The 23802-nt window shown below is 39.8% G+C and overlaps 1 protein-coding gene across 1 annotated transcript; it reads left to right on the top strand.

Moving 5' to 3' along the window:
* The first annotated feature begins 18599 nt into the window (after positions 1–18599).
* On the top strand, positions 18600–22363 carry snai1b (snail family zinc finger 1b). The gene is made up of 3 exons (XM_067371902.1): positions 18600–18769; positions 19225–19767; positions 21511–22363. Exons 1-3 carry the CDS (start codon positions 18694–18696, stop codon positions 21690–21692), a joined length of 801 nt encoding a protein of 266 aa, XP_067228003.1. The 5' UTR covers positions 18600–18693; the 3' UTR covers positions 21693–22363.
* The last annotated feature ends 1439 nt before the right edge of the window (positions 22364–23802 follow it).

A 23802-nucleotide genomic window follows, 5' to 3' on the forward strand; every position in this document is an offset into this window, starting at 1 on the left:
TAAACAGATGTGACGTAATGATGCAAAGAATTTCCCAAGGAAAACCCACCAGTACCACTTTTATTAGAAAACATTATTACAAGTTTATCATTGTGAATCGGGCTAAGCTAAGGAGATAATTTTGAACACTGGCTGGTTATGTACTTCCGCAAAAGAATTTTTGGATAATTTTTAACCAAAAAAGTTATGGACTGCAGCTTTAATTCAAAGAAGAATTTTATAATTTATGGTCATGTGATGCAGTGTGGCGAATCCTTATAATTAATTTCAAAGGCAGATGGCGGGAGAGTTTGAGGTAACATATGGACCTTATGGGCCAGAGAAACAAGCGCACTGACATCTTTAGAATTTGGTGTTTGAACATCAGTTTTTTGCAGTATAGCTCAGTATATTTATATGGCATCACTGTTGAAGAGTAATTAACTGGTGAATTAGATTTACTTATTGTAGAGTTAACAAAAGTTATCATGAGCACATGTCAGTAGACAGGGAAGATATTAAAATGAGCGGTGCATTCGTAAATCCGTAAGATCTTAACTTCATGCTGTGGTATTATATGCAGTGGGGCGCAGTACTGAAAAGGGGCGGGGCTACATTAGGTCTCATAGAACAACTGATTGTGTGATGGACGCCATGCTGCAATGTCATAGTAGCATTCCATGTGAAGTTAATAAGGAAATTAAATTCTTTTTCTCTGCTTCCTTTGCCAAATGCGTTCCAGACTACTACATTACAACATGCAAGGGCCCTTCAGAGTGAGTAGGGCACAGTAGGAAATGCTCACTTCTGTTTGAATTTGCCCAATACTGAAAAAAGCCACTTAAGGCAAACCTGCATGGTTAGCAAAAAGAAAAAAGCGTAACACTAGCTAACACTGCCGTATGCAAGGAAAGGAGACCAGAGGACATTGTTTTTTTAATGGATGTCAATGGAGGAGAGGCTTCACTACGCTAAATAAACCGCTTTTGTGAGGAAATAGCTTATCATTTAATGACTCAACAGCCAATCAGCTAATCTTCAACACGTTCGGTCTTAAACATGTGTTTTGGATTGATCTATTTTTTTAGAGTTTACACCAAAAAATGCTGTTTTATAAGAGAAATCAAGGACAATTGCATGACATGTATGATTCCGTTTACAGCACTTCTCATTCATTTGTATGCTATCCGCAAACTGCAAAACTGAACAAAATTCAATGAAGGCTGTATTGTGATTTTTTTTTTTCTTTGGGATATTTGTGACTTTTGGCATACTCTTTTCAACATACTATGCTTTATTTGTAATCTCACATACTATTTAGGATGGATAGTATGCACATTGAGACACAGGGGATGTCTGACTAAAAGCAGTAAGTGTCAGTAGTCACAGAGAGTGACCTCTAGTGCTGTGAAGGTGAAACTGTAGGTTGGGATGTTACACTTGAAACCATGTGAAAAAACAAAACAAAAAACAAACAAACCCTGAAACCAAACCTAAAGTTGAACTCATTGAACTGAAAGAAATGGCTATGTTTGGCAAAAAGCATATGCAGCAGCTCCCAGGTAACTCCATCTCTACTGTAAAGCATTCTGGTGGCAGTTACTGCTATATTAAAATGTAAGTTACAGTTGTATAAAAGCAATATGACAAAACAATATTGCTTATTACGATTGCAGTACCATTTCTGCCATTTGCTCTCTCTAAACTTCCGTTATCAAGATATATTTAGATTTTAATAGGTTAGTATGACCATTTCAGAGGTGACGAAAACTACAATTTAAAATGATAGAGCTACAGAAATGTGTCTTTATATTACAAATAAAGCTTCATATTGCAAGTAGGCAACTTTCGACACCCCCTTTATTTTTTATCAGAAGGTAAAAATAAATAATTAAATAATTCAAAAGGGATTAATAATTATTTTTTTCTCTTTTTCTAACCATTAATTCCCATTCCAAATAAATAAATAAATTACATTAGTTCACTACATTAGTTAACATGAACTAATAATGAACTGCACTTATACATCATTTATTAATCTTTGTTAATGTTATTTTCAACATTTACTAATACATTATTAAAATCTTGTTAACATTAGTTAATGGACTGTGAACTAACATGAACAAACAATTAACAACCATATTTCCATTAAAGGTGCCCTAGATTGTTTTTTCACAAGATGTAATATAAGTCTAAGTTGTCCCCTGAATGTGTCTGTGAAGTTTCAGCTCAAAATACCCCATAGATTTTTTTAAATAATTTTTTTTTTAACTGCCTATTTTGGGGCATAATTAACTATGCACTGGTTTTTTTTCAGCACGGCCCCTTTAAGAGATGCGCTTCCTCTGCCACACGAGCTCTCGACTATACATTGCATTAACAAAGTTCACACAGCTAATATAACCCTCAAATGGATCTTTACAAGATGTTCGTCATGCATGCTTCGAATTATGTGAGTAAAGTATTTATTTAGATGGGTACGTTTGATTCTGTGTTAGTTTGAGGCTATGCTCTGTGGCTAACGGGCTAAAGCTAACATTACACACTGTTGGAGAGATTTATAAAGAATGAAGTTGTGTTTATGAATTATACAGACTGCACGTGTTTAAAAATGAAAATAGCGACGGCTCTTGTCTCCGAGAATACAGTAAGAAACATTTAACAGTATATTAGCAACATGCTAATGAAACATTTAGAAAGACAATTTACAAATATCACTAAAAATATCATGATATCATGGATCATGTCAGTTATTATTGCTATATTTAGGTTTCAGAAGGGTGCTCATGAGCACCCCCTTTGCGGTCGATTTGCGCCTTTGATGCGCACTTTTGTCAAGCAGAGTTAATTTGTATGTATGTCTTTTCCATGTACTGAACTCTTGTTATTCAACTATGCCGAGGAAAATTCAAATTCTGATTCTAGGGCACCTTTAAAGCTGCTGTCCGCGATTTTTGACCCTCTAGCGATTAATAAACAGAACTGCACGCGTCTTGCGGAGGAACGTTCTAGCCGGAGCTACTTTTCTCTGTGTTTATCTATGGCGGTGAGTCCTACCAGTCCGGTCTGAAATAGTCCGAATATAAACACTTATTATAAGTGTACCATAATGTTTCAGGATAAGACAAAAACACGGTTTGGAAAATGGATTCATGTTGTATATTCTCATTATATATTTTTTGTAAATGTTTAAGACAAAAAAAGTTGCAGACTGCCACTTTAACTAGGCTAATATTAACGAAGATTAGTAAATACAGTATTGTTCAAATGTATTGCTCATGGATAGTTCATGTTTAACTAATGAACTTTAGTGTTACCTATTTATTAAATAAAACATTTATTAAATAAATCATTTGTTGGCAACTAGCCTATTATAAAGGGAGAATTTGTTTAATACCCCACACAAAAAGTGATGGATGTTAATGAGGTACATTCTGGAATTAATGTACCATGATATTTAGATGGTAGCCTGCTCTGGTTCAGGTGCAGCAATTAACTGGTTTTATTCAAGTAAAAAATATTACTTGGTGAATCTATCTTTGGAAACACAGCAATAAAAAATTGAGGTTATGATGTACTACTTCCAGTTTCACGAGGTCCCCTGCGGGTCCCTAAAGCTGAACCTCCCAGATCTAATCTAAACTAAAGTATTCCTCCCCCTAAAACCACAGGGTGTGCACGTGAAACCAGATACCCATAACCAGCACTGCGCACATGAAGAGATGCTCCAGCCAATCCCGGTGACATCACGAGCTTTCTAAATGACTGGGATTGGCTGGAGCATCTCTTCTAAATATTTGTGACGTCAGCAGGTGGGATTCTCTCTCGAGCTCTGAGTGTCTCTTCACTCCACATGTGCAGTACGTGACTGAACCAAAGCAGTCCGAGTCCAAATGTTTTTAAAGAGTACGCGTGAAATTTGACTGTGTCAACACAGACAAATTCTGACCGGGCTAAGGCGGCAGTTTTGTATGTGTAATATTTTTAAAGGCATAGACCCTCTACTCTTATGTATAGCATTAGCAGTGCTGTATTATCTGCTGTGATAAAGTAGATTAATAAATGTAACAATGTAAAAGACCACATGGAGAGAACACTCACCCACATACAAAAGTTTTATTTACCACAAGAGTTTTAACATGTATGTTCATTGTGGCAGGGATCTGGGATCAAAAAGAGTTAACCAGGTTTTTTTTTGAAGCCCATAAAGCATACAAACAGATTATTTTTTTTTTCAAAAATATATATGTAACATTTTAAAAGACATATGAAGGAACTCCATAGCATCACAAAACATTAATAACATTTTTAACATCAGGTATTGTATATGATGAACGTTAAGGATTCATATCAAACATTCATATCAGTGATTTTAAAGAGAAAATTAGCCTATATTCACATATTAAAGAGGAAGAAAGAAAAAAATATTAGAAAAGGGTATAGCTACATGTATAATCAAAATAAAGAAGAGGAATTTAATTATTTTAAATGTCCATAGTTCTCATTGCTTTGTGGTTTGAGTGTCCTTGTAAGGTTTCAAAATAAATCTTCATGTCGGCCTTGAAATGGGTGATATTGGGTATCCTTTCAGACCTTTTACATTTGTGTATGTAAAACTTACCAAGTAATATTATATGATTTAACATATCTCTGTGTTAGTTTTAATTCCACTTAATATATTAGGCTAAATATCCACATTAATCCAAAAGAATACATACATTCAAAAAAATATTTTTTATATGAACTGGTTTATTGGATAAATTATATTTATTGGATAAATTCTATGTATAATTTGTAAAGTATATTTCATCAACTGTATTATTGATACAATATTTGTTATTAAGTCCAAATCAATCTCCAGTTAATATTCAGAAAATTATAAACACTTAACACACAATGACGACAGATCAGTTCGTTATTTTGGCATGTCTGACCTCTAGTGGCGAGGAGCTTGATGTACAGCCACAGATGTTGGCGTGTTTTATTTAAGTTACTTGTTTACTTTATTTGAAATTTTAGCCCTAGATAAAGTCTGAAAATCATTTTCATTTCATTTAATCAATCGTCGTTTTTACATTATTATTACATGCTGCTAGCTTTGATTGTGTAGGAGAGTGATTTTTTTTTCTCCCTCAGTTAAGCGCGAAGCTCGCTGAAACCTTCTTTTACTGTCTATGGCTGAAACAAATAGCCTAGCTACTAACACCTAACCATAACCTTTATTATCCTGATATATAGCATTTTTGTTTGACGCAATCTGAGCTGTGAAATGAATCCATGAAGTCTGAACTTTTGTGCAAGTGCAGGCCGAGTTGACCAATTAAATTGTCGGCGGGGCAGGACGATTTTCTGCTTCACTTTTTGGTAAATTTCTCAGTTTATTGTCTCAGTATTTAAATAAGCTGGCTGTTTTCAATAAGAAAGCATCTGAAGTGCTTTAAAATTGCATTTGAATTATACAGCAATTAGTTAACTGGTAAAAGGTCAATTAGCCTTTTAGTAAATTACCCTATTTTAAGTTACAATAAATATATTTGATTGTCTTTTTTGTTTGATTTGCATAACAATTAAAACAATTTAATGACACAAAGGACATAAATGCCCAGATGTTCAGATAATGATCACATGACTGCATTTCCTGCTCCAACCCTGATCAAAACCCTTCTAGTAATCCTGAAGACCTTGATTAGCTTGTTCAGGTGTGTTTGATCACGGTTGGAGCTGAACCCGGCAGGAAAGTGGACCTGGAGGGCCAGATTTGAAATCCCCTGCTAGACTTTTCAGGGTCAGCACAGTTTTGGTGTTCTCCTGTAGATGGCAGCATAAGAAAGAGGCAGGGTGATTTATGGGCATTTAGGACGTCCAACTAAGGAGTCAAGGATTGGCTGGTTAGCAAATGAAAAAAAATTTTTCTGAACATGAAATGCACTTATATTTTTTCCCTGTCTGCTGTCTTTGATGTCACAGTCACTATAGTGAAGGGGTTTTGGGACTGTGTGTGTACTTGTTCCATCAGCCAATCAGCATTGTCATGACGTCACTCATAGTCACTGCAGCTTCAGATTGATTTGTCACCTTTAATTTACGACTCAGGTGTTTGGCTGGAAATATTGTGTCCCATGAGCAAAGACTTTCAAACTGTGCACTTTCATCCAGTACGTCCTGTATAGCCAGGAAAGTGTCGTTGAGATGAATGGAAACGCTAACAGATAAACCTTCTTGTGTAAAACACCCTTGTTATGCTCTATAAAGTGAGGACCTGTGCTTCACCTCACATAAAGAAGATGAAGCAGATATCTGAGGTGGTGTTATCAAACCTCAAAAAGGGATGACAACCTCATAGATAGCTTTACATTACAGAACACAAAATCTGGCACCAAGACATTAGTAGATCTTTACGTAATCAGATTACTTTTTTTTTCAAGCAACGAGTAAAGTAATACATTACTTTTAAATTTACAACAAAATATCTGAGTTACTTTTTCAAATAACGTGTTTTCCCATTTATTGACTGACAGCTCTCCTGTCTCCAGGTTGAGAGAAATCAAGTTTTCAGTATTCCTCAAAATGAATAAAAACAGTGAAACTCACGCAAACCTGCAATAATAAAATATGATAAATAACACATATACTTTATGTATTTAATCTCACTTTATTAACTGTACAAATGTGAATTTGCATTTCTATCAGCCTGAGGCTTATTCATTGTCACATTTAGATTTGACAAAAAAGTAGATTTTTTGATATTAAAAACAAACAAACAAGCACAGCCCATGTGAAAAAAGTAACGCAAAAGTAACATAACATTACTTTCCATAATCAAGTAATGCAATTAGTTACTTTTTAGGGAGTAATGCAATATTGTAACGCATTTCTTTTAAAAGTAACTTTCCCTAAGCACTGCTTACTAATAATTACATCTTCAACAGTGTAATTAGATTACTGTACTAATTACTTTCTCAAAAAAGTATTGGATTACTTACTAATTACTTTCTAAATCCCATATTGACCTCGTCCAGTTGAACAATACAAAGATAGCTCTTTTAATTCTTAAATAAATACTATAAAATTGTATAAATTATTCTTGATCTGACCAAAGTGTGTAAAGGGAGAAGCTTACATTAAAAACATAAATTTTAACATTAAAGGTTGATGTCAAATCCACTATTGTTTTTTATAGAATAATAGAAGTATTTCACATAATTAAATTACAAAGGTAATTAAATTACAGAAAAATTAAGAGTAATCCCTTACTTTACTTTTTCAGGGGAAAAGTAATTAAATTACAGTAATTAGATTACTTAGTAATTATTTCCACCCAACACTGTCCAGCACATTCCACAGATACTCAAATGGATTGAGATCTGGGGAATTTGGAAGCAAAGGAAACACCTCTTCATCATCTTCCTCAAACCATTCCTGAACAATGTGTGCAGTGTGACAAGTACATTATTCTGCTGAAAGAGGCCACTTCCACCAGGGAACACCATTGTCATGAAGGGGTGTACCTGGTCCGCAGCAGTGTTTAGGTGGCACGTGTCAAATGTTCATCCACATGAATGGCTGGACCCAGGGTTTCCCAGCAGAACGTTGCCCAGAGCAACTCCAAACATTTTCACTTTTTAACTCCAACCATTGCAGTCTGTCATTCATATAATGCATGGCAATGGGAATTCCATCTGTAAGAGTCAAAAAAACATGCACAGACAAATCCAAATTAAACCCTGCGGCTCATGACGACACACTGATGTCCTAAGACAAGAAAAGATCGGTTTATGTGAGAAACCCAACAGTATTTATATAATTTTTACGTCTAATACACCACTATGTCCAACTGCGTTGAGCATCCGGTTGGTGAGGTCTGAAAATGCGCTCTGATGGCGGAAGTGATCTTGTGCGTGTATATGTCAATGAGTGCTAGCGATCACTTCCGGCATCAGAGCGTGTACACACCTCAAGCACCGGATGCCGTGTGCACGCTCAAGGCAGTTGGACATAGTGGTGTATTAGAGGTAAAAACCTTTTTTGACTCTTACAGATGGAATTCCCATTGACATGCATTATACGACTGACAGACCGCAATGGTTGGAGTTAAAAATCATCATTTGTGTTCTACTGAAGAAACAAAGTCACCTACATCTTTGATGCACAGACCAGACAGTTGCCCTCGTGCATCGATGAGCCTTGGGCACCCAACACCCTGTCACTTTGTGGTTTGTCCCTCCTCGGACACTGTAAATTCTCACCACTGCTGACCAGGAGCAACACACAAGCCTTGCTGTTTCAGAGATACTCTGATCCAGTCGCTTTGCCATTACAATTTGGTCCTCATCAAAATCGCTCAGATCTTTATTCCTGCCCATTTCTCCTGCATGAAACTCATCATTTGCTTACCATCTAATCTACCCAAACCTTATTTTGTGCCCTTGTTAGGAGATGATCAATGATATTCACTTCACCTGTGACTGGTCATAATGTTTTGACTCATTAGTGTATTTACCAAATGTTATATCAAATAACAAACTACAGTTAAAATTAATAAAACATTATTTAAAATGTACTTTTTTAAGTTTAGCGTCTCTGTGACTGGAACACCAGCATTTTGACTGATATAATTTAACAAAAATAACAAAAAGCTTGATTTTTCTATGACAGCTTACTTGTGTTTCCAAGCCTTGTTGCATGAAAATTCTTGAGGCCACAGTTGGTTCAACAGTGAGTGATTTGGAAGAAGTTGATGTTTTGAGTTTTTAGACCAAGTAAGACTGAGGAATTGTACTCCCTCTTTGGATCAAGTGCTCTATGAAGTGCTTTTTTTTTTCTTTCATTTTAAGTAAATGTGCTGTAAACTGTCTGTAAATACCACACTCCATATTAACATTGTTATTGTTGCAGAATCATCACACTTCATACAACTGAGAAATGCACTTGCTATTGAAATGTTTCCCCCAATTTTGTTTCATAATTATTCAAGGCAGTGTTTTATCCAACATCTGTGGTTATTTTCACATACTACAGCCCAGAAACACATGGTGAGTGTCACCCAGCATCCAGCCCCAGCCGGTTCATCTGAGGACATTGGTTTGTTTGCTTTAGAGTCGGTCATGTTTTGATTGAGGTCGAGTCCAGAGGAATAGCAGAGTCTTAACAGACAGGTCATCAAGGTAGACATGGGTTGTTAAGTAAAATTCCTCCTCCGACAACAGGAGCATTTCACCATATGTTTAAGCTTAAGTTCTGGCGGGGGTCTTGTCTCCATGCAGTACCTTATCTGGTCCATGCTGTGTGAGGCAGGGGATCTGAAGACGACCACCTCCCCTCCAACAGCCCACCGCTCCCTTCCCCCATTACATGAAGTGCTCTTATGAGTCTCACCATACAATCAGCCTCTATAAAGTCAAGCAGAAGCTTAACTCCTTTATTTAATTATAATAGACCTTTCAAAGCACCAAGGGATGTAAAACAGATGAACTAAGAGTGAAACACTGTACTGGTTTAAATTAATTAATTTAAAATGTTATTGTAAAATATGGTAAAAATGCTTTTAGGAAGTAAGAAGTATGAGTTACTTTATAATGTATATACACTACCATTCAATAGTTTGGGTCAGTAAGATTTTTTTTGAAAGAAATTAATATTTCACGAGTTCACACTTACAAATAAGTCAGGTAAATTAATTGGTAAACGTATTTGGCGTGCTGTCCGGGGAGAGGGCTCCGAGCTCGGTAATCGGCCCGAACACAGAGTACCCCCCCCCCCCCTTTTAGATTATATGAAGTAATCCAGAGAGTGTGAGGAGACGGGGTGGTGGAGGGATTCTGGAAACTGTCGAGGATCCTTGGGTGAGTTTGACTGTGATTATATACAGGCCTGAACTCATGCCGATTGGGTAGATACGTTGATTACATATTGTTGACAGCTGGTTGAGATGACGTAATGATCAAGATGATGTAATGATTGGGTATCTTATTTGACTTGTTCCTCCTGAACTACGTTTATAAAACATCATTTCACGAGTTCACACTTACAAATAAGTCAGGTAAATTAATTGGTAAACGTATTTGGCGTGCTGTCCGGGGAGAGGGCTCCGAGCTCGGTAATCGGCCCGAACACAGAGTACCCCCCCAAAAATGCAAAATGTTGGCTACGGACAGCAGCCGGGAACTGTAACCCCCCCAAAAATATAGAAATAAGGCTGATGTTTGCAAGGAGAAAGCGGTCTGCCGGATCAGGAGGGTTCTATCTGATGGGAATTCAATACTCACAGCGAACCAATGAATATAAACCTCTTCGACCAGCAAACTAAGATAAGGTTTAGATGTTTTGGCTGGGGCGTCTGCAGCATCCGACGGGAGTTCAATACTCGCAGCGATCGGATGGGTAAAACCCCACCAGCCAGAACATTGAGAAGGAATGGCATCCAACGGGAGTTCGTTACTTGCGGCGACTAGAAGGGTAGCTTCAGCTGAGGGGGCCCCTTTAGGTGTCCGACGGGAGTTCAATACTCACTGCGATCGGACGGGTAAGCCCCAGCTGACGGTGGGGAGGACGTTTAGTAATTGGGGGCTCTTGCGGCGTCCGACGGGAGTTCAATACTCACTGCGATCGGACGGGTAAGCCCCAGCTGACGGTGGGGAGGACGTTTAGTAATTGGGGGGCTCTTGCGGCATCCGACGGGAGTTCAATACTCACTGCGATCGGACGGGTAAGCCCCTGTTGGCATGGGGTGAATGTTTAGTTATTTTAGATTGGGAGGGTTCTAGCAGCGTCCAACGGGAGTTCAATACTCGCTGCGATTGGACGGGTAAGCCCCCCCGCTGATGGTGGGGTGGACATTTAGTAATTTTAGATTGGAGGCTCGAGTGGTGTCCGACGGGAGTTCAATACTCACTGCGATCGGACAGGTAAGCCACGGTTGGCATGGGGTAATTGTTTAGTTATTTTAGATTGGGAGGGTTCTAGCGGTGTCCGACGGGAGTTCAATACTCGCTGCGATCGGACGGGTAAGCCCATCCGCTGGCAGAGGGGTTCATGTGTTTGGTAAGGGCTCTCATGGCGTCCGACGGGAGTTCAATACTCACTGCTATCGGACGGGTAAGCCCAAGCCATAGTTGAACGAAAATAGAAAATGTATACCGTTTCTGAGGTTCTTATGGGAGCTCAATACTCATGGTGTCAGATTGAAGTTTGACTGATTTGACTGAGTGGTTTGAATCATCTGTTTAGAGGGTTAGTTTGAAGACCGGGAGATTTCTTGCAACATTGGATGAGGGCGAGTTTGGGCAGAGCTGGGCTCCTGCGGGAACGGGGGTGACATCACTGCTGCGGCAGTGGAGAAATTAGCCAGAAGAACTGATCTGCGGGAGCCGAGGCAACATCACTGCTGCGGCAGTGGAGAGAAGGGCCAGAAGAATTGAGCTCCTGCGGGAGCAGAGCACATCGCTGCACTGGCAATGAGATCATTCCCATTTTATTGGAATGATGGTATTAGTTGAGTTTGATATGGCTTGTGGGTACGTGTGAGAATATGAGCTGGAGCTGAAAACCTAGCTGATTAGCGTTTGTTAGGCTTCTTTAATGTGGAAACAGTTTGATGTAGTTCTTAAAAGCTTCTTATGACCAGTGACCAAGTGTTTGAATCTGATGCTGGGAAAGGCCTTATTGAGCAGCTGTGGTTGTTGCTCCTATGGGGAACAAATTACTGGAAAAGTGGTCTGCTGGGAGCTTGGAGGTTCTTAATGCTGTTTACATGATATAAATAAAGTAATGTTGAGAAGAGAAAATCAGGAAAGGCAGGCTGGAGGAATGGCTGGGCCCGAGGGCCGCTTGCAGAGGCAGCCTCATGCTCGGGCTGGCCCCCTGGAACCTAGGGAGGAACAAGAAGTGTAGAAAAGAGGGAAGCTGGGAGTCCAATAAGGCCTCTGGGCCTGCGCCGCTAGCGGAGGCAACCTCACGCTTGGGTCAGTCCCTGGAGCCTGGGGAGGAACAAGAAGTGTAGAAAAGAGGGAAGCTGGGAGTCCAATAAGGCCTCTGGGCCTGCGCCGCTAGCGGAGGCAAACTCACGCTTGGGTCAGTCCCTGGAGCCTGGGGAGGAACAAGAAGTGTAGAAAAGAGGGAAGCTGGGAGTCAAATAAGGCCTCTGGGCCTGCGCCGCTAGCAGAGGCAACCTCACGCTTGGGTCAGTCCCTGGAGCCTGGGGAGTAACAAGAAGTGTAGAAAAGAGGGAAGCCTGGGAGTAAAATATGGCATCTGGGCCTGCGCCACTAGGGTCAGTCCCTGGAGCCTGGGGAGGAACAAGAAGTGTAGAAAAGAGGGAAGCTGGGAGTCCAATAAGGCCTCTGGGCCTGCACCGCTACGGAGGCAACCTCACGCGTGGGTCAGTCCCTGGTGCCTGGGGAGGAACAAGAAGTGCAGAACCGAGGGAAGCGGGGTGTCAAACACGGCCGCTGGGCCTGCGCCGCTAGCGGAGGCAACCTCACGCTTGGGTCAGTCCCTGAGCCTGGGGAGGAACAAGAAGTGTAGAAAAAGAGGGAAACTGGGGAGTAAAATATGGCATCTGGGCCTGCGCCGCTAGCGGAGGCAGCCTCACGCTAAGGTCCGTGGTTGAGCTGTAGACCAAAGACAAAAAGAGAGTTTGAGACTGATGACTGGGCCTGCGCCATTAGCGGAGGCATCCTCACGCTAACATCTACAGGCCACAGAAAATGGATAGGGTAAGAGACGGTGGGATGAAATGGCTGAAACAGCGGAGCTTGCTCTGCTAGCGGAGGCATCCTCACGCTAGGAGGGAAGGCATTCGCGAAGAGAGCTGTATGTGGTGTGGCACCTGGGAAACTGTGGTGTGTGGCTAGGCGGAGGGAGGAGGAGAGTGGGGAATCTGGGGCCCAGTGCATGAATCGAAGAAGCAAGAGAGAGGAGATGAAAAAAGCGACCTGCGGGATTATGCGCATCATGAAGATAGCTGAGCAAAGATAGCAGTTCCTGTTTGGAACAGTTTGGACCATCTATGAAGATGGAAACAAATAAAAAGAATATCCTATTTTTCCTTATGTGGTGAGGCCTAGAAATTAACTATTTAAGTTAAAGCCCATAAATTCAGTTTGAGTTCAGCAAAACTGTGCAAGGCTGAGAAATCGATTATTAATTTTTATTAATAAGCCTAAAATGCTTTATAACCTGCATATATTCACCTCTGGCACGATTGTTTGATACCATACTGTCGTTTACAGTTTGTACTGTGATTGATGTTGAACAATCAAACAGCAAAGTAGGCTACAGACTGATTTAGATGATCGTTTGATCAAATGTTGCTGGTTTGAGTCACGTGCACCTTCATTTAGTAAAGATCAAAAGAGACTAGCTTGTAAAAAGAGAGCTTTGCATAATAAAAATGTGCAACTTGGATTTATTCAATGGTGTTCAACAAGCACTAAATTTACCATGAACACGCTGCTTGAATGATTTTTTTTATTTATTTTTTATTTTTTTTTTATTATAATTAAATTTATTTGTTTATTTTTTAGTTCCATTTCCCAATACTTATCCAGACCAGGTACTCAAATTACTCAAATCAAATCCGATGCTTTATCAAACTGCGTAGGAACATACAACATAACAGTTTATTCACTGGTTATTGGTCTATGGTTCGTTACGTTACTTACAGATTCTGCTAGTTCTAAATATAGATGAACATACAGATGAATAGAAACGGTAAAATTTATTTAAATGCATCAGCAAAAGAACGATTTTAAGAATTTGTCCTACCAGTCTGTGCCTCGTCTCAATAGTGAAGCTGTGGGTTGAAGTTACAGAAATGCATACTATTACTTTAAGTTTCCAAGCGATTTGTTGATAAATCGCAGAACAGCGATGACAATAAGTTCCGAGTTTCATAGTGATTCAGCGTGCGAACTGAACGTGATATATGAGCCACTGTTTGCGTGTTTAACCGCAAGGAAGCGGCACAGTAATTTATAACGGCAAGTCACAGAAACAATCCCCCGATTAACATTGATCCAGATGGAATGACTGAAAATTCAGGAAAGAAGACGAGAAGGATTTAAACTGTGCTTCTTGCGGGGTTGAGCCGATGGAGTGGAGAATGTGAGCCGGCTGGGAACTGGATCTGCGCTGCGCGGCTCCCATGCTCCGGGTTTACTGAAGGCCTGCTGCGGCGGCCTGACGTTGGAAGAAGGCCCGTTCCGTCGCCGGAAGAGGCGGCATTGCCCGAGACTCGAGCTTGGTGCTCGGCTGCCTTATTGTCATTTTTCTATGACAGTAATGATTGAATGGGCCAGAGTAGGGAAATACACAGAAGGATATCGCGGATGATTCGGACGTGGTGACAGGCCTCGGCGTTTTGGCATGCAGGGACCCGTTTGTTTGGGCTGACGCCCCTCCGAAATAATGCCGTTGGATTGGAGAAAAATTGTTCTTAAGGCCAGAAGATTGTGGCAAAGATTCCTCGAGGATGAAAGATTCTTCATCGGACGCGACTTCGGACATGTTAGGAACTTAGGGCGGGACCAAATTCTGGAAACTGTCGAGGATCCTTGGGTGAGTTTGACTGTGATTATATACAGGCCTGAACTCATGCCGATTGGGTAGATACGTTGATTACATATTGTTGACAGCTGGTTGAGATGACGTAATGATCAAGATGATGTAATGATTGGGTATCTTATTTGACTTGTTCCTCCTGAACTACGTTTATAAAACATCATTTCTATTCAGTATACTCATTAAACTGATCAAAAGTGACAGTAAAGACATTTATAATGTTACAAAAAATTTTCCAAAAAAAAAAAAAGAACTGTTTTCAACTGATAATGATCAAAAATGTTAAATCAGCATATCAGAATGATTTCTGATGGATCATGTGACACTGAAGACTGGAGTAATGATGCTGAAAATTCAGCTTTGATCACAGGAATAAATGACATTTTACAGTATATTACAGTAAAAAACACTTATATTGTATTAATATTACTGTTATTACTATATTTTATATTTAAATAAATGCAGCCTCTGTGAGCTATTGAACTGCAGTCTATAACTTTGTACTTTCACAGTAAAATACTATAAATAGTAAAATGTTCAAATATTATAAATGTGCCTATTTATAATTTTGTATTTGTCCTGTATTTGTGTTAGTGATTTAATTTAATTCACATTTGAAGCCTTTTATCTATAAAATATTTTAAATTATTTCTTGTTTATTTTGTGAGAATCATATTTCTCTACTCAGCTGCAGTCATACATGTTTCAAACACACACACATGTTGTAAGTGAAGTCTGATCACATGTCTGTTCATGATGAAGTCATATGACTCATATAGGCTCAGTGCTGAATGAAGTGTAAATGCTCTTTTCATGACTGTGGTGAGTGAGTGAGTGTCTGTCTCCCCCTGAGCAACACAAGGAAAACATCTGTTCTCAACTGAGGACATTTCTGTGCTTTATACGCTCCCTGTGTCCAGGTCAAAAGATCACGGCACTCCGGTCACAAAACACAACCTGTGGCTGTTTTCTAATGTGTACTGACAAGCATAAAATGCAGCAAATTATGTGAATGCCAATTCAACACTAAAACCTTTTGTATGTGTGAGATGTTTTGGACAAAATTAAAGAGTTAAGGCTTGCGTTGCAGTCAGAAAATAGACATTAGCTGTGTCCCAAATGACGCACTACACACTATGCACTTTTATGTACTCAACCGTGTAGTGGATGAATTTTATACGCTTATTTTGTCACCAACATCAGAGTTTGATAGACCCTCCCCTCTGCTGACGAAATTAAAGCGCATAGTTGAATGCATGAAGTGTCCAAAGCTGCATCTGAAATCGCACACTCTCTTGAGTATGTACTTATTTTGAATAAGTACTTGTGACTGCTAAAAAGTATGTTCTGTATAGTATGAATGTGTGTAGTATGAATGTAATCCAGTCGTACTACATTCGCCATGTTGTCATTATCACATGACCTACTTCACTGCCATTCATAAATCCTCTCCTGTGGCCTCATGGGATAGTAAAGTGTCCATCGTATAGTAGTTGGTCATCGATATACTTTTTGCCTGCTCTTTTATGAGTACTGTGAATTTGGACATAACCTTGTCACATAGCCTACTGTTACAGTTCACTTTCAAATAAAAATTTCCTGATAATTTACTCACCCCCATGTCATCCAAGATGTTCATGTCTTTCTTTCTTCCTTCAGTCAAAAATAAATGAAGGTTTTTGATGAAAACATTCCAGGATTTTTCTCCATATAGTGGACTTCAATGATAGTAATATATCATAAATATTATAAAAATACTAATACTGGTATAAATGTGACCTTATAGGCTAATTTACTGTGAAAATTATATTTAACAAGACAATATAGGCTACATGTAGCCTGCTACAGTAAAATATTGTTCAATTATAACTTTTCAAAGTGTTGTTTATTGGTGTATTTTATATTCATGAAAAGAGACAAACACCTCCACAGCACACACTGTTGTTTATTGTCATGTTTATAAGGGGAATGGGTGTGAGATGTTGGAATGTGGCTGGTGTGGAAGGGGTTTTAGGGGCAGTGCTGCTCGTTTGACCCGCGTCTGCTCGGCGTCGGCGTGTGAAGAGCCGCTAACATGCGTCACATTCCAGACGGCAGGAACAATCTGACTCGCGCACAGGTGCATCTCGGGATGAATGAGCGCTAAATCACGACACTTAACACCCTCTGTATAATCGAATGGCCACATTGACTGACTGACACAATGAGAGATTAATTTGCAAAGTAACCGATGGACATTTTAGCACCTCATTATCCAGGGCAGTAATATGTGAAACAGTGAATGTGCCTGCGGCATGAGATGGAAATAACAGAGGAGGATTCAGGACGGACACTTTTGTGTCGGTTAATTTTCAGCCACACACCCGCTGAGCGCCTCTCACGTCCCGCAGAGACCCATGCTGGAGATCAGTCTAATGTGTGTCCTCTGATCTCGGAGATGAAGGATCAATAGGAGCTTGTGCTCCAAATGATTATTAAATGACTTGCGATTGTGCTTTGTGTCTAATTTAAGCCCGTGTATTCCGTCCTTTGTAGGGATGACCGGGGCTAGTTGTCACGTAGCGATGTTTAGTCCGGTTTCAAAATATCAACTAGAATTTTAAAACACTTAAAGGATTAGTTCACTTTCGAATTAAAATTTCCTGATAATTTACTCACCCCCATGTCATCCAAGAAGTCAATGTTCTTGTTCATGTGAAATTAAGGTTTTTGAGGAAAACATTCCAGGATTATTCTCCTTATAGTGGACTTCAATGGATTACAGTTTAGCTTCAAAGGGCTTTAAACGATAAATAAACGAGGAATAAGGGTCTTATCTAGCGAAACGATCTGTCATTTTCTAAAAAATAAATTAAATTATATACGTTTTAACCATAAATGCTCATCTTGAACTATAGCTCTCTTCTTCTTCTCTATTTGAATTCCAGCAGTGTAGACACTGCTAAGTGTATTACTGCCCTCCTCAGGTCAAAGTTTGAACTAAATTGCACTTATTTACACATGCATATTGTATATGACAATTTAGTTCAAACTTTGACCTGAGGAGGGCAGTAATACACTTAGCAGTGTCTACACTGCTGGAATTCAAACAGAGAAGAAAAGAGCTAGTTCAAGATGAGCATTTATTGTTAAAACTTATAACATTTTATTTTCTTTTTAGAAAATGAGCGATGGTTTCTAGATAATACCCTTATTTCTCGTCTGGGATCACGTAGAACGCTTTGAAGCTGTAATGAAACTGTAATTTTGACTTTCAACCATTTGGGCTTCATTGAAGTCCACTATAAAGAGAAAAATCCTGGAATGTTTTCACCAAAAACCTTAATTTCTTTTCGACTAAAGAAAGAAGGACATGGACATCTTGGATGACACAGGGGTGAGTAAATTATCAGGAAATTTTAATTTGAAAGTGAACTAATCCTTTAATAGCCTATAATGAAGGATTTATTTAATTTTTCAAAAATGGCAAGTCAGTGCAAGCTGTCATGTATTTTAAAAAGGTATTTTTCCATATGCCATAGGCTAATTGTTTTCCATTGTGACAACTTAGGCCTACCCCACATGTGTTCGTGTTCACAATAAAGAATAGGCATATCAATATCAAATGTACACTTTATATAACTAGGCAGTTTATTTGTGTCTGTGAAATGTATCCACCTGCATTGGACATTACTAATGAAGTCAGTAATACATCTCCAATGTTTAACGAACAGTTTCAATACCGCCATTTTAACTCTTCTAACTGCGCGACGTTTACCGCCGAGCAACGCAGCTCATTGTATAAAGGCTTATTTACTGTTTTACAGCTGCTCAGACAATCTAAAATCTGAGCAGTTGTTTTAAAGTTTTATAGACACGAATTAATGATACGCGCTGTAAGCAGTGGTGAGTCCCCGCGGGCACCTGCAGGAGGCTGGTCTCGGTCAATGGGTGTTTCAGGGGGCGTGGATGAGCTCGAGCCAGCCTCATATGAAGAGACTCGTGTGGACTGAATGGCAGTAGTTCATGTGCAGAGAAGATACTAACGTTCCTTGAGCGCAAAGTTTACTGGACATCTTAAGCAGACCCTGACTCTGAAGCTCTGCAGCTTTTTCAGAGAGTAGGTTTAGAGTTGCTTTAACACTTTAGCTGAAGTTTGGATCGGATCTTTACAAAATGCCACGTTCATTTCTTGTCAAGAAGTATTTCTCCAACAAGAAGCCAAACTACAGTGAACTGGAGAGTCAAACTGGTGAGTGTGCCTTTGTTTATGTTTGTTATTGTACATAAAATCAGTATGTGAAATGAAAGAGTTTAAGATTAGCCAAAACTTTAATGCCAAAGCTGTAATGACATCCTGCTTTTTTTTTTTTTAGCATTTTACTTTTATAATTTCAATAGTTATGTTGTTACTTTCAGTTATTTTGTTTTTCATTATATTATTTTTTCACAAACTGCAAGATGTAGTTAAACTAACTGCTAAAATTTCACAATTTAATCTGATTAATATAACTCAAAAAGTGAGAGCATGCTAATGCACATTATTTAGAGTTTGGAGTAGATATTCGGTAGATACTAACCAAAATAAAGTGTGCTTTTGATAAACTGCAGAATATAAAAACAGAAAACTCATAAAACCTAACAAAAATGGACCATTTTCATGTAGTCCAACAACCTCTTAAACAGGCACTTTTTCCTCTTCCCCAGACAAACGCTATGCTGTCGTCCCACAATGCTTCCCTCTGGATCACTTCCACTCCAAGGAGGGAGATTCTGTGGTGCCCAACTATCCCTCCATGCTTGTGTGGGCCACTAGTGCCTTACCCCTTACCTTCACGCCGGTTACACCCAACATCCCCTCTCCTCCTGGGCCTCTGGACCTGAGCTCTCAGTCCAGTTCCAGCAGCGGAGAGGAGGACGAGTGCCGCACGTCCGATCCCCCCAGCCCAGACCCCTCCGACCGCTTCCAGTGCGCCCACTGTGGCAAGACCTGCAGTAGCCCTGCTGCTCTATCCCGCCATCAGCTCACGCACTGCACCGCCAGCCCACAAACAGCCATCACCGCCACAGGAACCACCAGCACAGCCACCAGAGCGGCCTTTCATTGCAAGCATTGTCCCAAAGAGTACAACAGTCTGGGTGCGTTGAAGATGCACATCCGCTCACACACACTACCCTGTGTGTGCACCACATGTGGCAAGGCCTTCTCCAGACCCTGGCTACTGCGAGGACACATTCGTACACATACCGGTGAGTTAAGTTGTTAGTGGTGCATGTAAAGGGTTAGTTCACCCAAAAATTAACATTCTGTCATTTATTACTCGCCCTGATGCTGTTCCACACCGTAAGACCTACATTAATCTTTGGAACACAGATGAAGATATTTTTGTTGAAATCCGATGGCTCCGTGAGGCCTGCATAGGGAGCAATGACATTTCCTCTCTCAAGATCCATTAATGTACTAAAAACACATTTAAATCAGTTCATGCGAGTACAGTGGTTCAATATTAATTTTATAAAGTGACGAGAATATTTTTGATGCGCCAAAAATAACCCAAAATAACTTATTTAGTGATGGCCGATTTCAAAAGAATGCTTCAGGAATCATCGGAGCATAATGAATCAGCGTGTCGAATCAGTTATTCGGAGCGCCAAAGCCATGTGATTTCAGCAGATTGACACGCGATCCGAATCATGATTCGATATGCTGATTCATTGTGCTCCGAAGCTTCATGCAGCAGTGTTTTGAAATCTGTTTACACGTTCGGTCAGTAGCTGGAGAGTAGGAGGTCTTATGTGGCTGTTCGTACGCATTTGACCACATAAGTGTCTACATTACAAAAGCAATCCGGTCGAATGCGTTTTCGACTACCTCTTTTCGATGACCTCCCTCAAAACGGTTTAGACCCAAGTGTCTACATTACAAAAGCAATCCGGTCGAATGCGTTTTCGACTACCTCTTTTCGATGACCTCCCTCAAAACGGTTTAGACCCCATTTACACCTGTATTTAGCGTCGTCCACTTGTGGTCCGGTCGACCAAAACACATCCTAATACCAGGTGTAAACAGGACCACAGTCTTTATAATGGCACACACTGAAGGCTATAAAGATCCTAGATCATGTAATTTTCACAACTCTTAAAACTTGAAAGTTTTTCTCTACTGAAAGATGTTTCGTCAACTGAACAATTGGTGTGTTGTTAAACTACAGTACAATCCATTGAAGGCACTGTATTCTGTCCCTCAAAACAAAAATTAAATATGCTGCTACCCTGACTAAGGTCTTTTACTTTTCTAAGTAACTGGATTTTACATCTGGAAGACAATAAAAGTGGTGTAAAAATCCCAAACTGTCCTATCCAGAGATAGAAACTTGGGCTCTTTTAGTCATGACATGCAGGGGGAAAAAATATATAAGAATTCCTTAATTTTCTCTTGTTTTAGTTAAATCATGGCCTCAATTAAAACAAGGAATGATCACGATTGAACTAAAAGGAGGGTATTCATTACTAAAACAAAGAGCTTGAATTCTTACTTCATTGAAGGGCTTCATACTTGAGAAAGTGTAGTTTGTTATAGTCAATCTTTCATCTTTTGTCATGGTCGTTTAAACACCGTGAACTTGCGTGCAACGATAAACTAAAGTGATGTGGCGTAATTTATCTTAAAAGTTGAGAAGGTCTATAATACCTGGAGAAAGCTTTCAGTTAGCCTTCCCCTTATTGTCAATGGCAGTTTCTCTGACAGCAGTGGCTAACTGATCTTAACTCGTAAAACATTGACTGTCTGCATAAAGGACTCCCAAATATCTAGAGACAAGAATATCATAGATACTTGGAGGTGGGCTCTTTTAAGGAACTACTTATGGCACAATTTTTGTAGGTTCACTTTGCAGAATTAGAGATTTAAATGCATAAAATGTCTTCAACGCAATGACCATCTACACATAATGTCTGTCTGTGTGTATGCTAAAACAAAATCTCTGTTTTAAGGTGAACGTCCCTTCTCATGCCCCCACTGTAACCGTGCGTTTGCGGACCGCTCGAACCTGCGGGCTCACCTTCAGACCCACTCCGAAGTGAAGAAGTACCAGTGTGGAACGTGCTCTCGTACCTTCAGCCGCATGTCCCTCCTGCACAAACACACCCTCTCCGGCTGCTGTCCGTCTGCCTAGACGAGAAGACAGCTGCTTCCCATCGTTCGGCGCGGAGCCGGGACGGGTTTAAGCCATAAGTGAATGTACTGATGCTGTTTTTGATGCACACAGTGCCTTACCTTTTATTCCACAAGCCAAAAGAAGAGATGCTATTTTTCTACCAGTTTTAGTCTTGCACGCATTCTCACAGTGAGGTTCTGTTATACATAGACTGCAGATTTTTGGCGTGGGAAGGGGGCCCATGAACTGGCTCTCGGTGGATTCCCAAGATGCACCTCGGTGCCGGCTGGTCCGGGACTGCGAGGGGGCAGCTGCTATAAAACGTGTGTGGTGAGAGGTCATCTCTCACCAAGATCTCCACAGACTTGCAAGGATGTATTGAGACAGCTGTTGCGGCACAGGGCTGTCGACAAATGCATTGGTTTCCCTAGACTGATGGCTGAAAAGCACCAAAGACCTACTTTAATAAGGAGTTCAATTAGGCAATGGAATTTGTCTCTGTAATTCGAGCTTTGAGGTATTGCGTCATTCGCCATGTCCTGAATTTGCAGTCTGACTCCTGAATCAGCGTCAGAATGTTTTTATATTCTTAAAGACTGAATAGGGTGTCAAAAACACAAGAAGAAGGTCATCCGGTTTTATGTACAAAGTTTACTCCAGGTCCTCTGAACTGAAGGGAATTTGCAGTTTCTCATTTGAGAGAGATCCTCTTCAAACATATTTTTTCCAAAGCCACAATGATATTGAAACTAGCTTTCTATATATCGTTTAAATGTTGGACGTATAACACAATACAAATGCTATGCAATCTTTTCTGAGCAAAGATGTTTTAGTGTATTTCCACTTGCTATGTTTTCCCAATAAAGTAATTTATGTTCTTTGTTTAGCAGAAAAGTGTCTAATTTGTGTTTTTATGAAGGCTGAATGTGCTAAAGGAAGAGTTCGCCCACAAATGAATTAATACTTTGTATTCATTTACTCATGCCATTCTAAACCAGTATAACTTTATATCTTTCATGGAATATGAAATGAAACATTTAGCAGAATGTTCTTACTGCTCTTTTACAACAATAACGATAAAAGTAGTCTAAGCAGTTTGTGCACATATGAAGTCTAACAATAGGTTTTTGCTGATAATGCTTGAGCATATTACACCAGGTTTGACATCAAATGTTGTGTCTGTTTTTTTTTTTTATTAATACAAGCTAGCAGAATTTTTAAAGAAAATAACTGGGGTGAATTATTCCTTGAATGCATTAATTTACATCCAAATGTCTCTGAATAGATATGGTGTAATAAATATTTATCGTCTGCGTCTAGACGCAGTCAGATATTTTGAGTGATGGTCAGAACACCTGCACACACTTTCTGCTTAGCCTAACGCTAATACAACACTAACCCAGTTTAGCTGACACATGGCCAACAAATGTTCATGTCTGAGACACACTGCAGGTGGAAAAAGACCAAAAGGGAGGCAGAAGATTTAGAGGAGCACCAGAGAGATGAGGAAGAGAAATGTTCTAGTCTGCACCATTAAGACCAGTGGATCCAGCTCTCAGCTCCAGAACCTCAATCTGTCAAATAGATAGATATACCTCCCCGAGGGGAAATTTAATAAATGTGGGAAATGCCAACAATCTGTGCTTCGAATGTGGCCAGAGTTTTGAGGTTTTCAGTTTTGTGGACTGCCTCCGCAACTCACCCTTTCCCGAGCAATCTGAATCCACAAAGCCCTTGTGACCCACGTTGACGCCAACCAGTCTTGCTAGAGTAACGATGCACTTCCTTTGCTGATTTGGAGGCTCAAAGCTGTGGGATTTTGATGGGGGAAGCTAGTTGTCGGGGGGAGGGCACGCTTAAAGAAATATTCCAGGCTGAAAGCAACTATCTGTGGCATACTTCATCTGCAACATCTGTGACCACTAAAATAGTGTGCTCATTGAGAACGGAGCTCTGCCCGTTAATTAAGAATTACAAATTTGAATCATATAAACCTTTGTGAACTTGGTAACTTGTGCAAGGATAAACAAAAGTAATGTGGTGTAAATCTTTAAGGAGGTCTATAATACCTGAAAAAAAAGTTTCGGTTGGCATTCCTATTCATGTCAATGGCAGTTTCTCGCCTACT

This window comes from Chanodichthys erythropterus, chromosome 20, assembly GCF_024489055.1.
Source record: "Chanodichthys erythropterus isolate Z2021 chromosome 20, ASM2448905v1, whole genome shotgun sequence".
Classification (NCBI taxonomy): domain Eukaryota; kingdom Metazoa; phylum Chordata; class Actinopteri; order Cypriniformes; family Xenocyprididae; genus Chanodichthys; species Chanodichthys erythropterus.

Excerpts from the sequence above, each read along its gene's own strand:
- snai1b (XM_067371902.1), top strand. The coding sequence starts at position 18,694 with ATGCCACGTTCATTTCTTGTCAAGAAGTATTTCTCCAACAAGAAGCCA. Across the intron at positions 18,770-19,224 it reads TGAACTGGAGAGTCAAACTG|ACAAACGCTATGCTGTCGTC; the intron begins GTGAGTGTGCCT and ends CCTCTTCCCCAG. Across the intron at positions 19,768-21,510 it reads ACACATTCGTACACATACCG|GTGAACGTCCCTTCTCATGC; the intron begins GTGAGTTAAGTT and ends CTCTGTTTTAAG.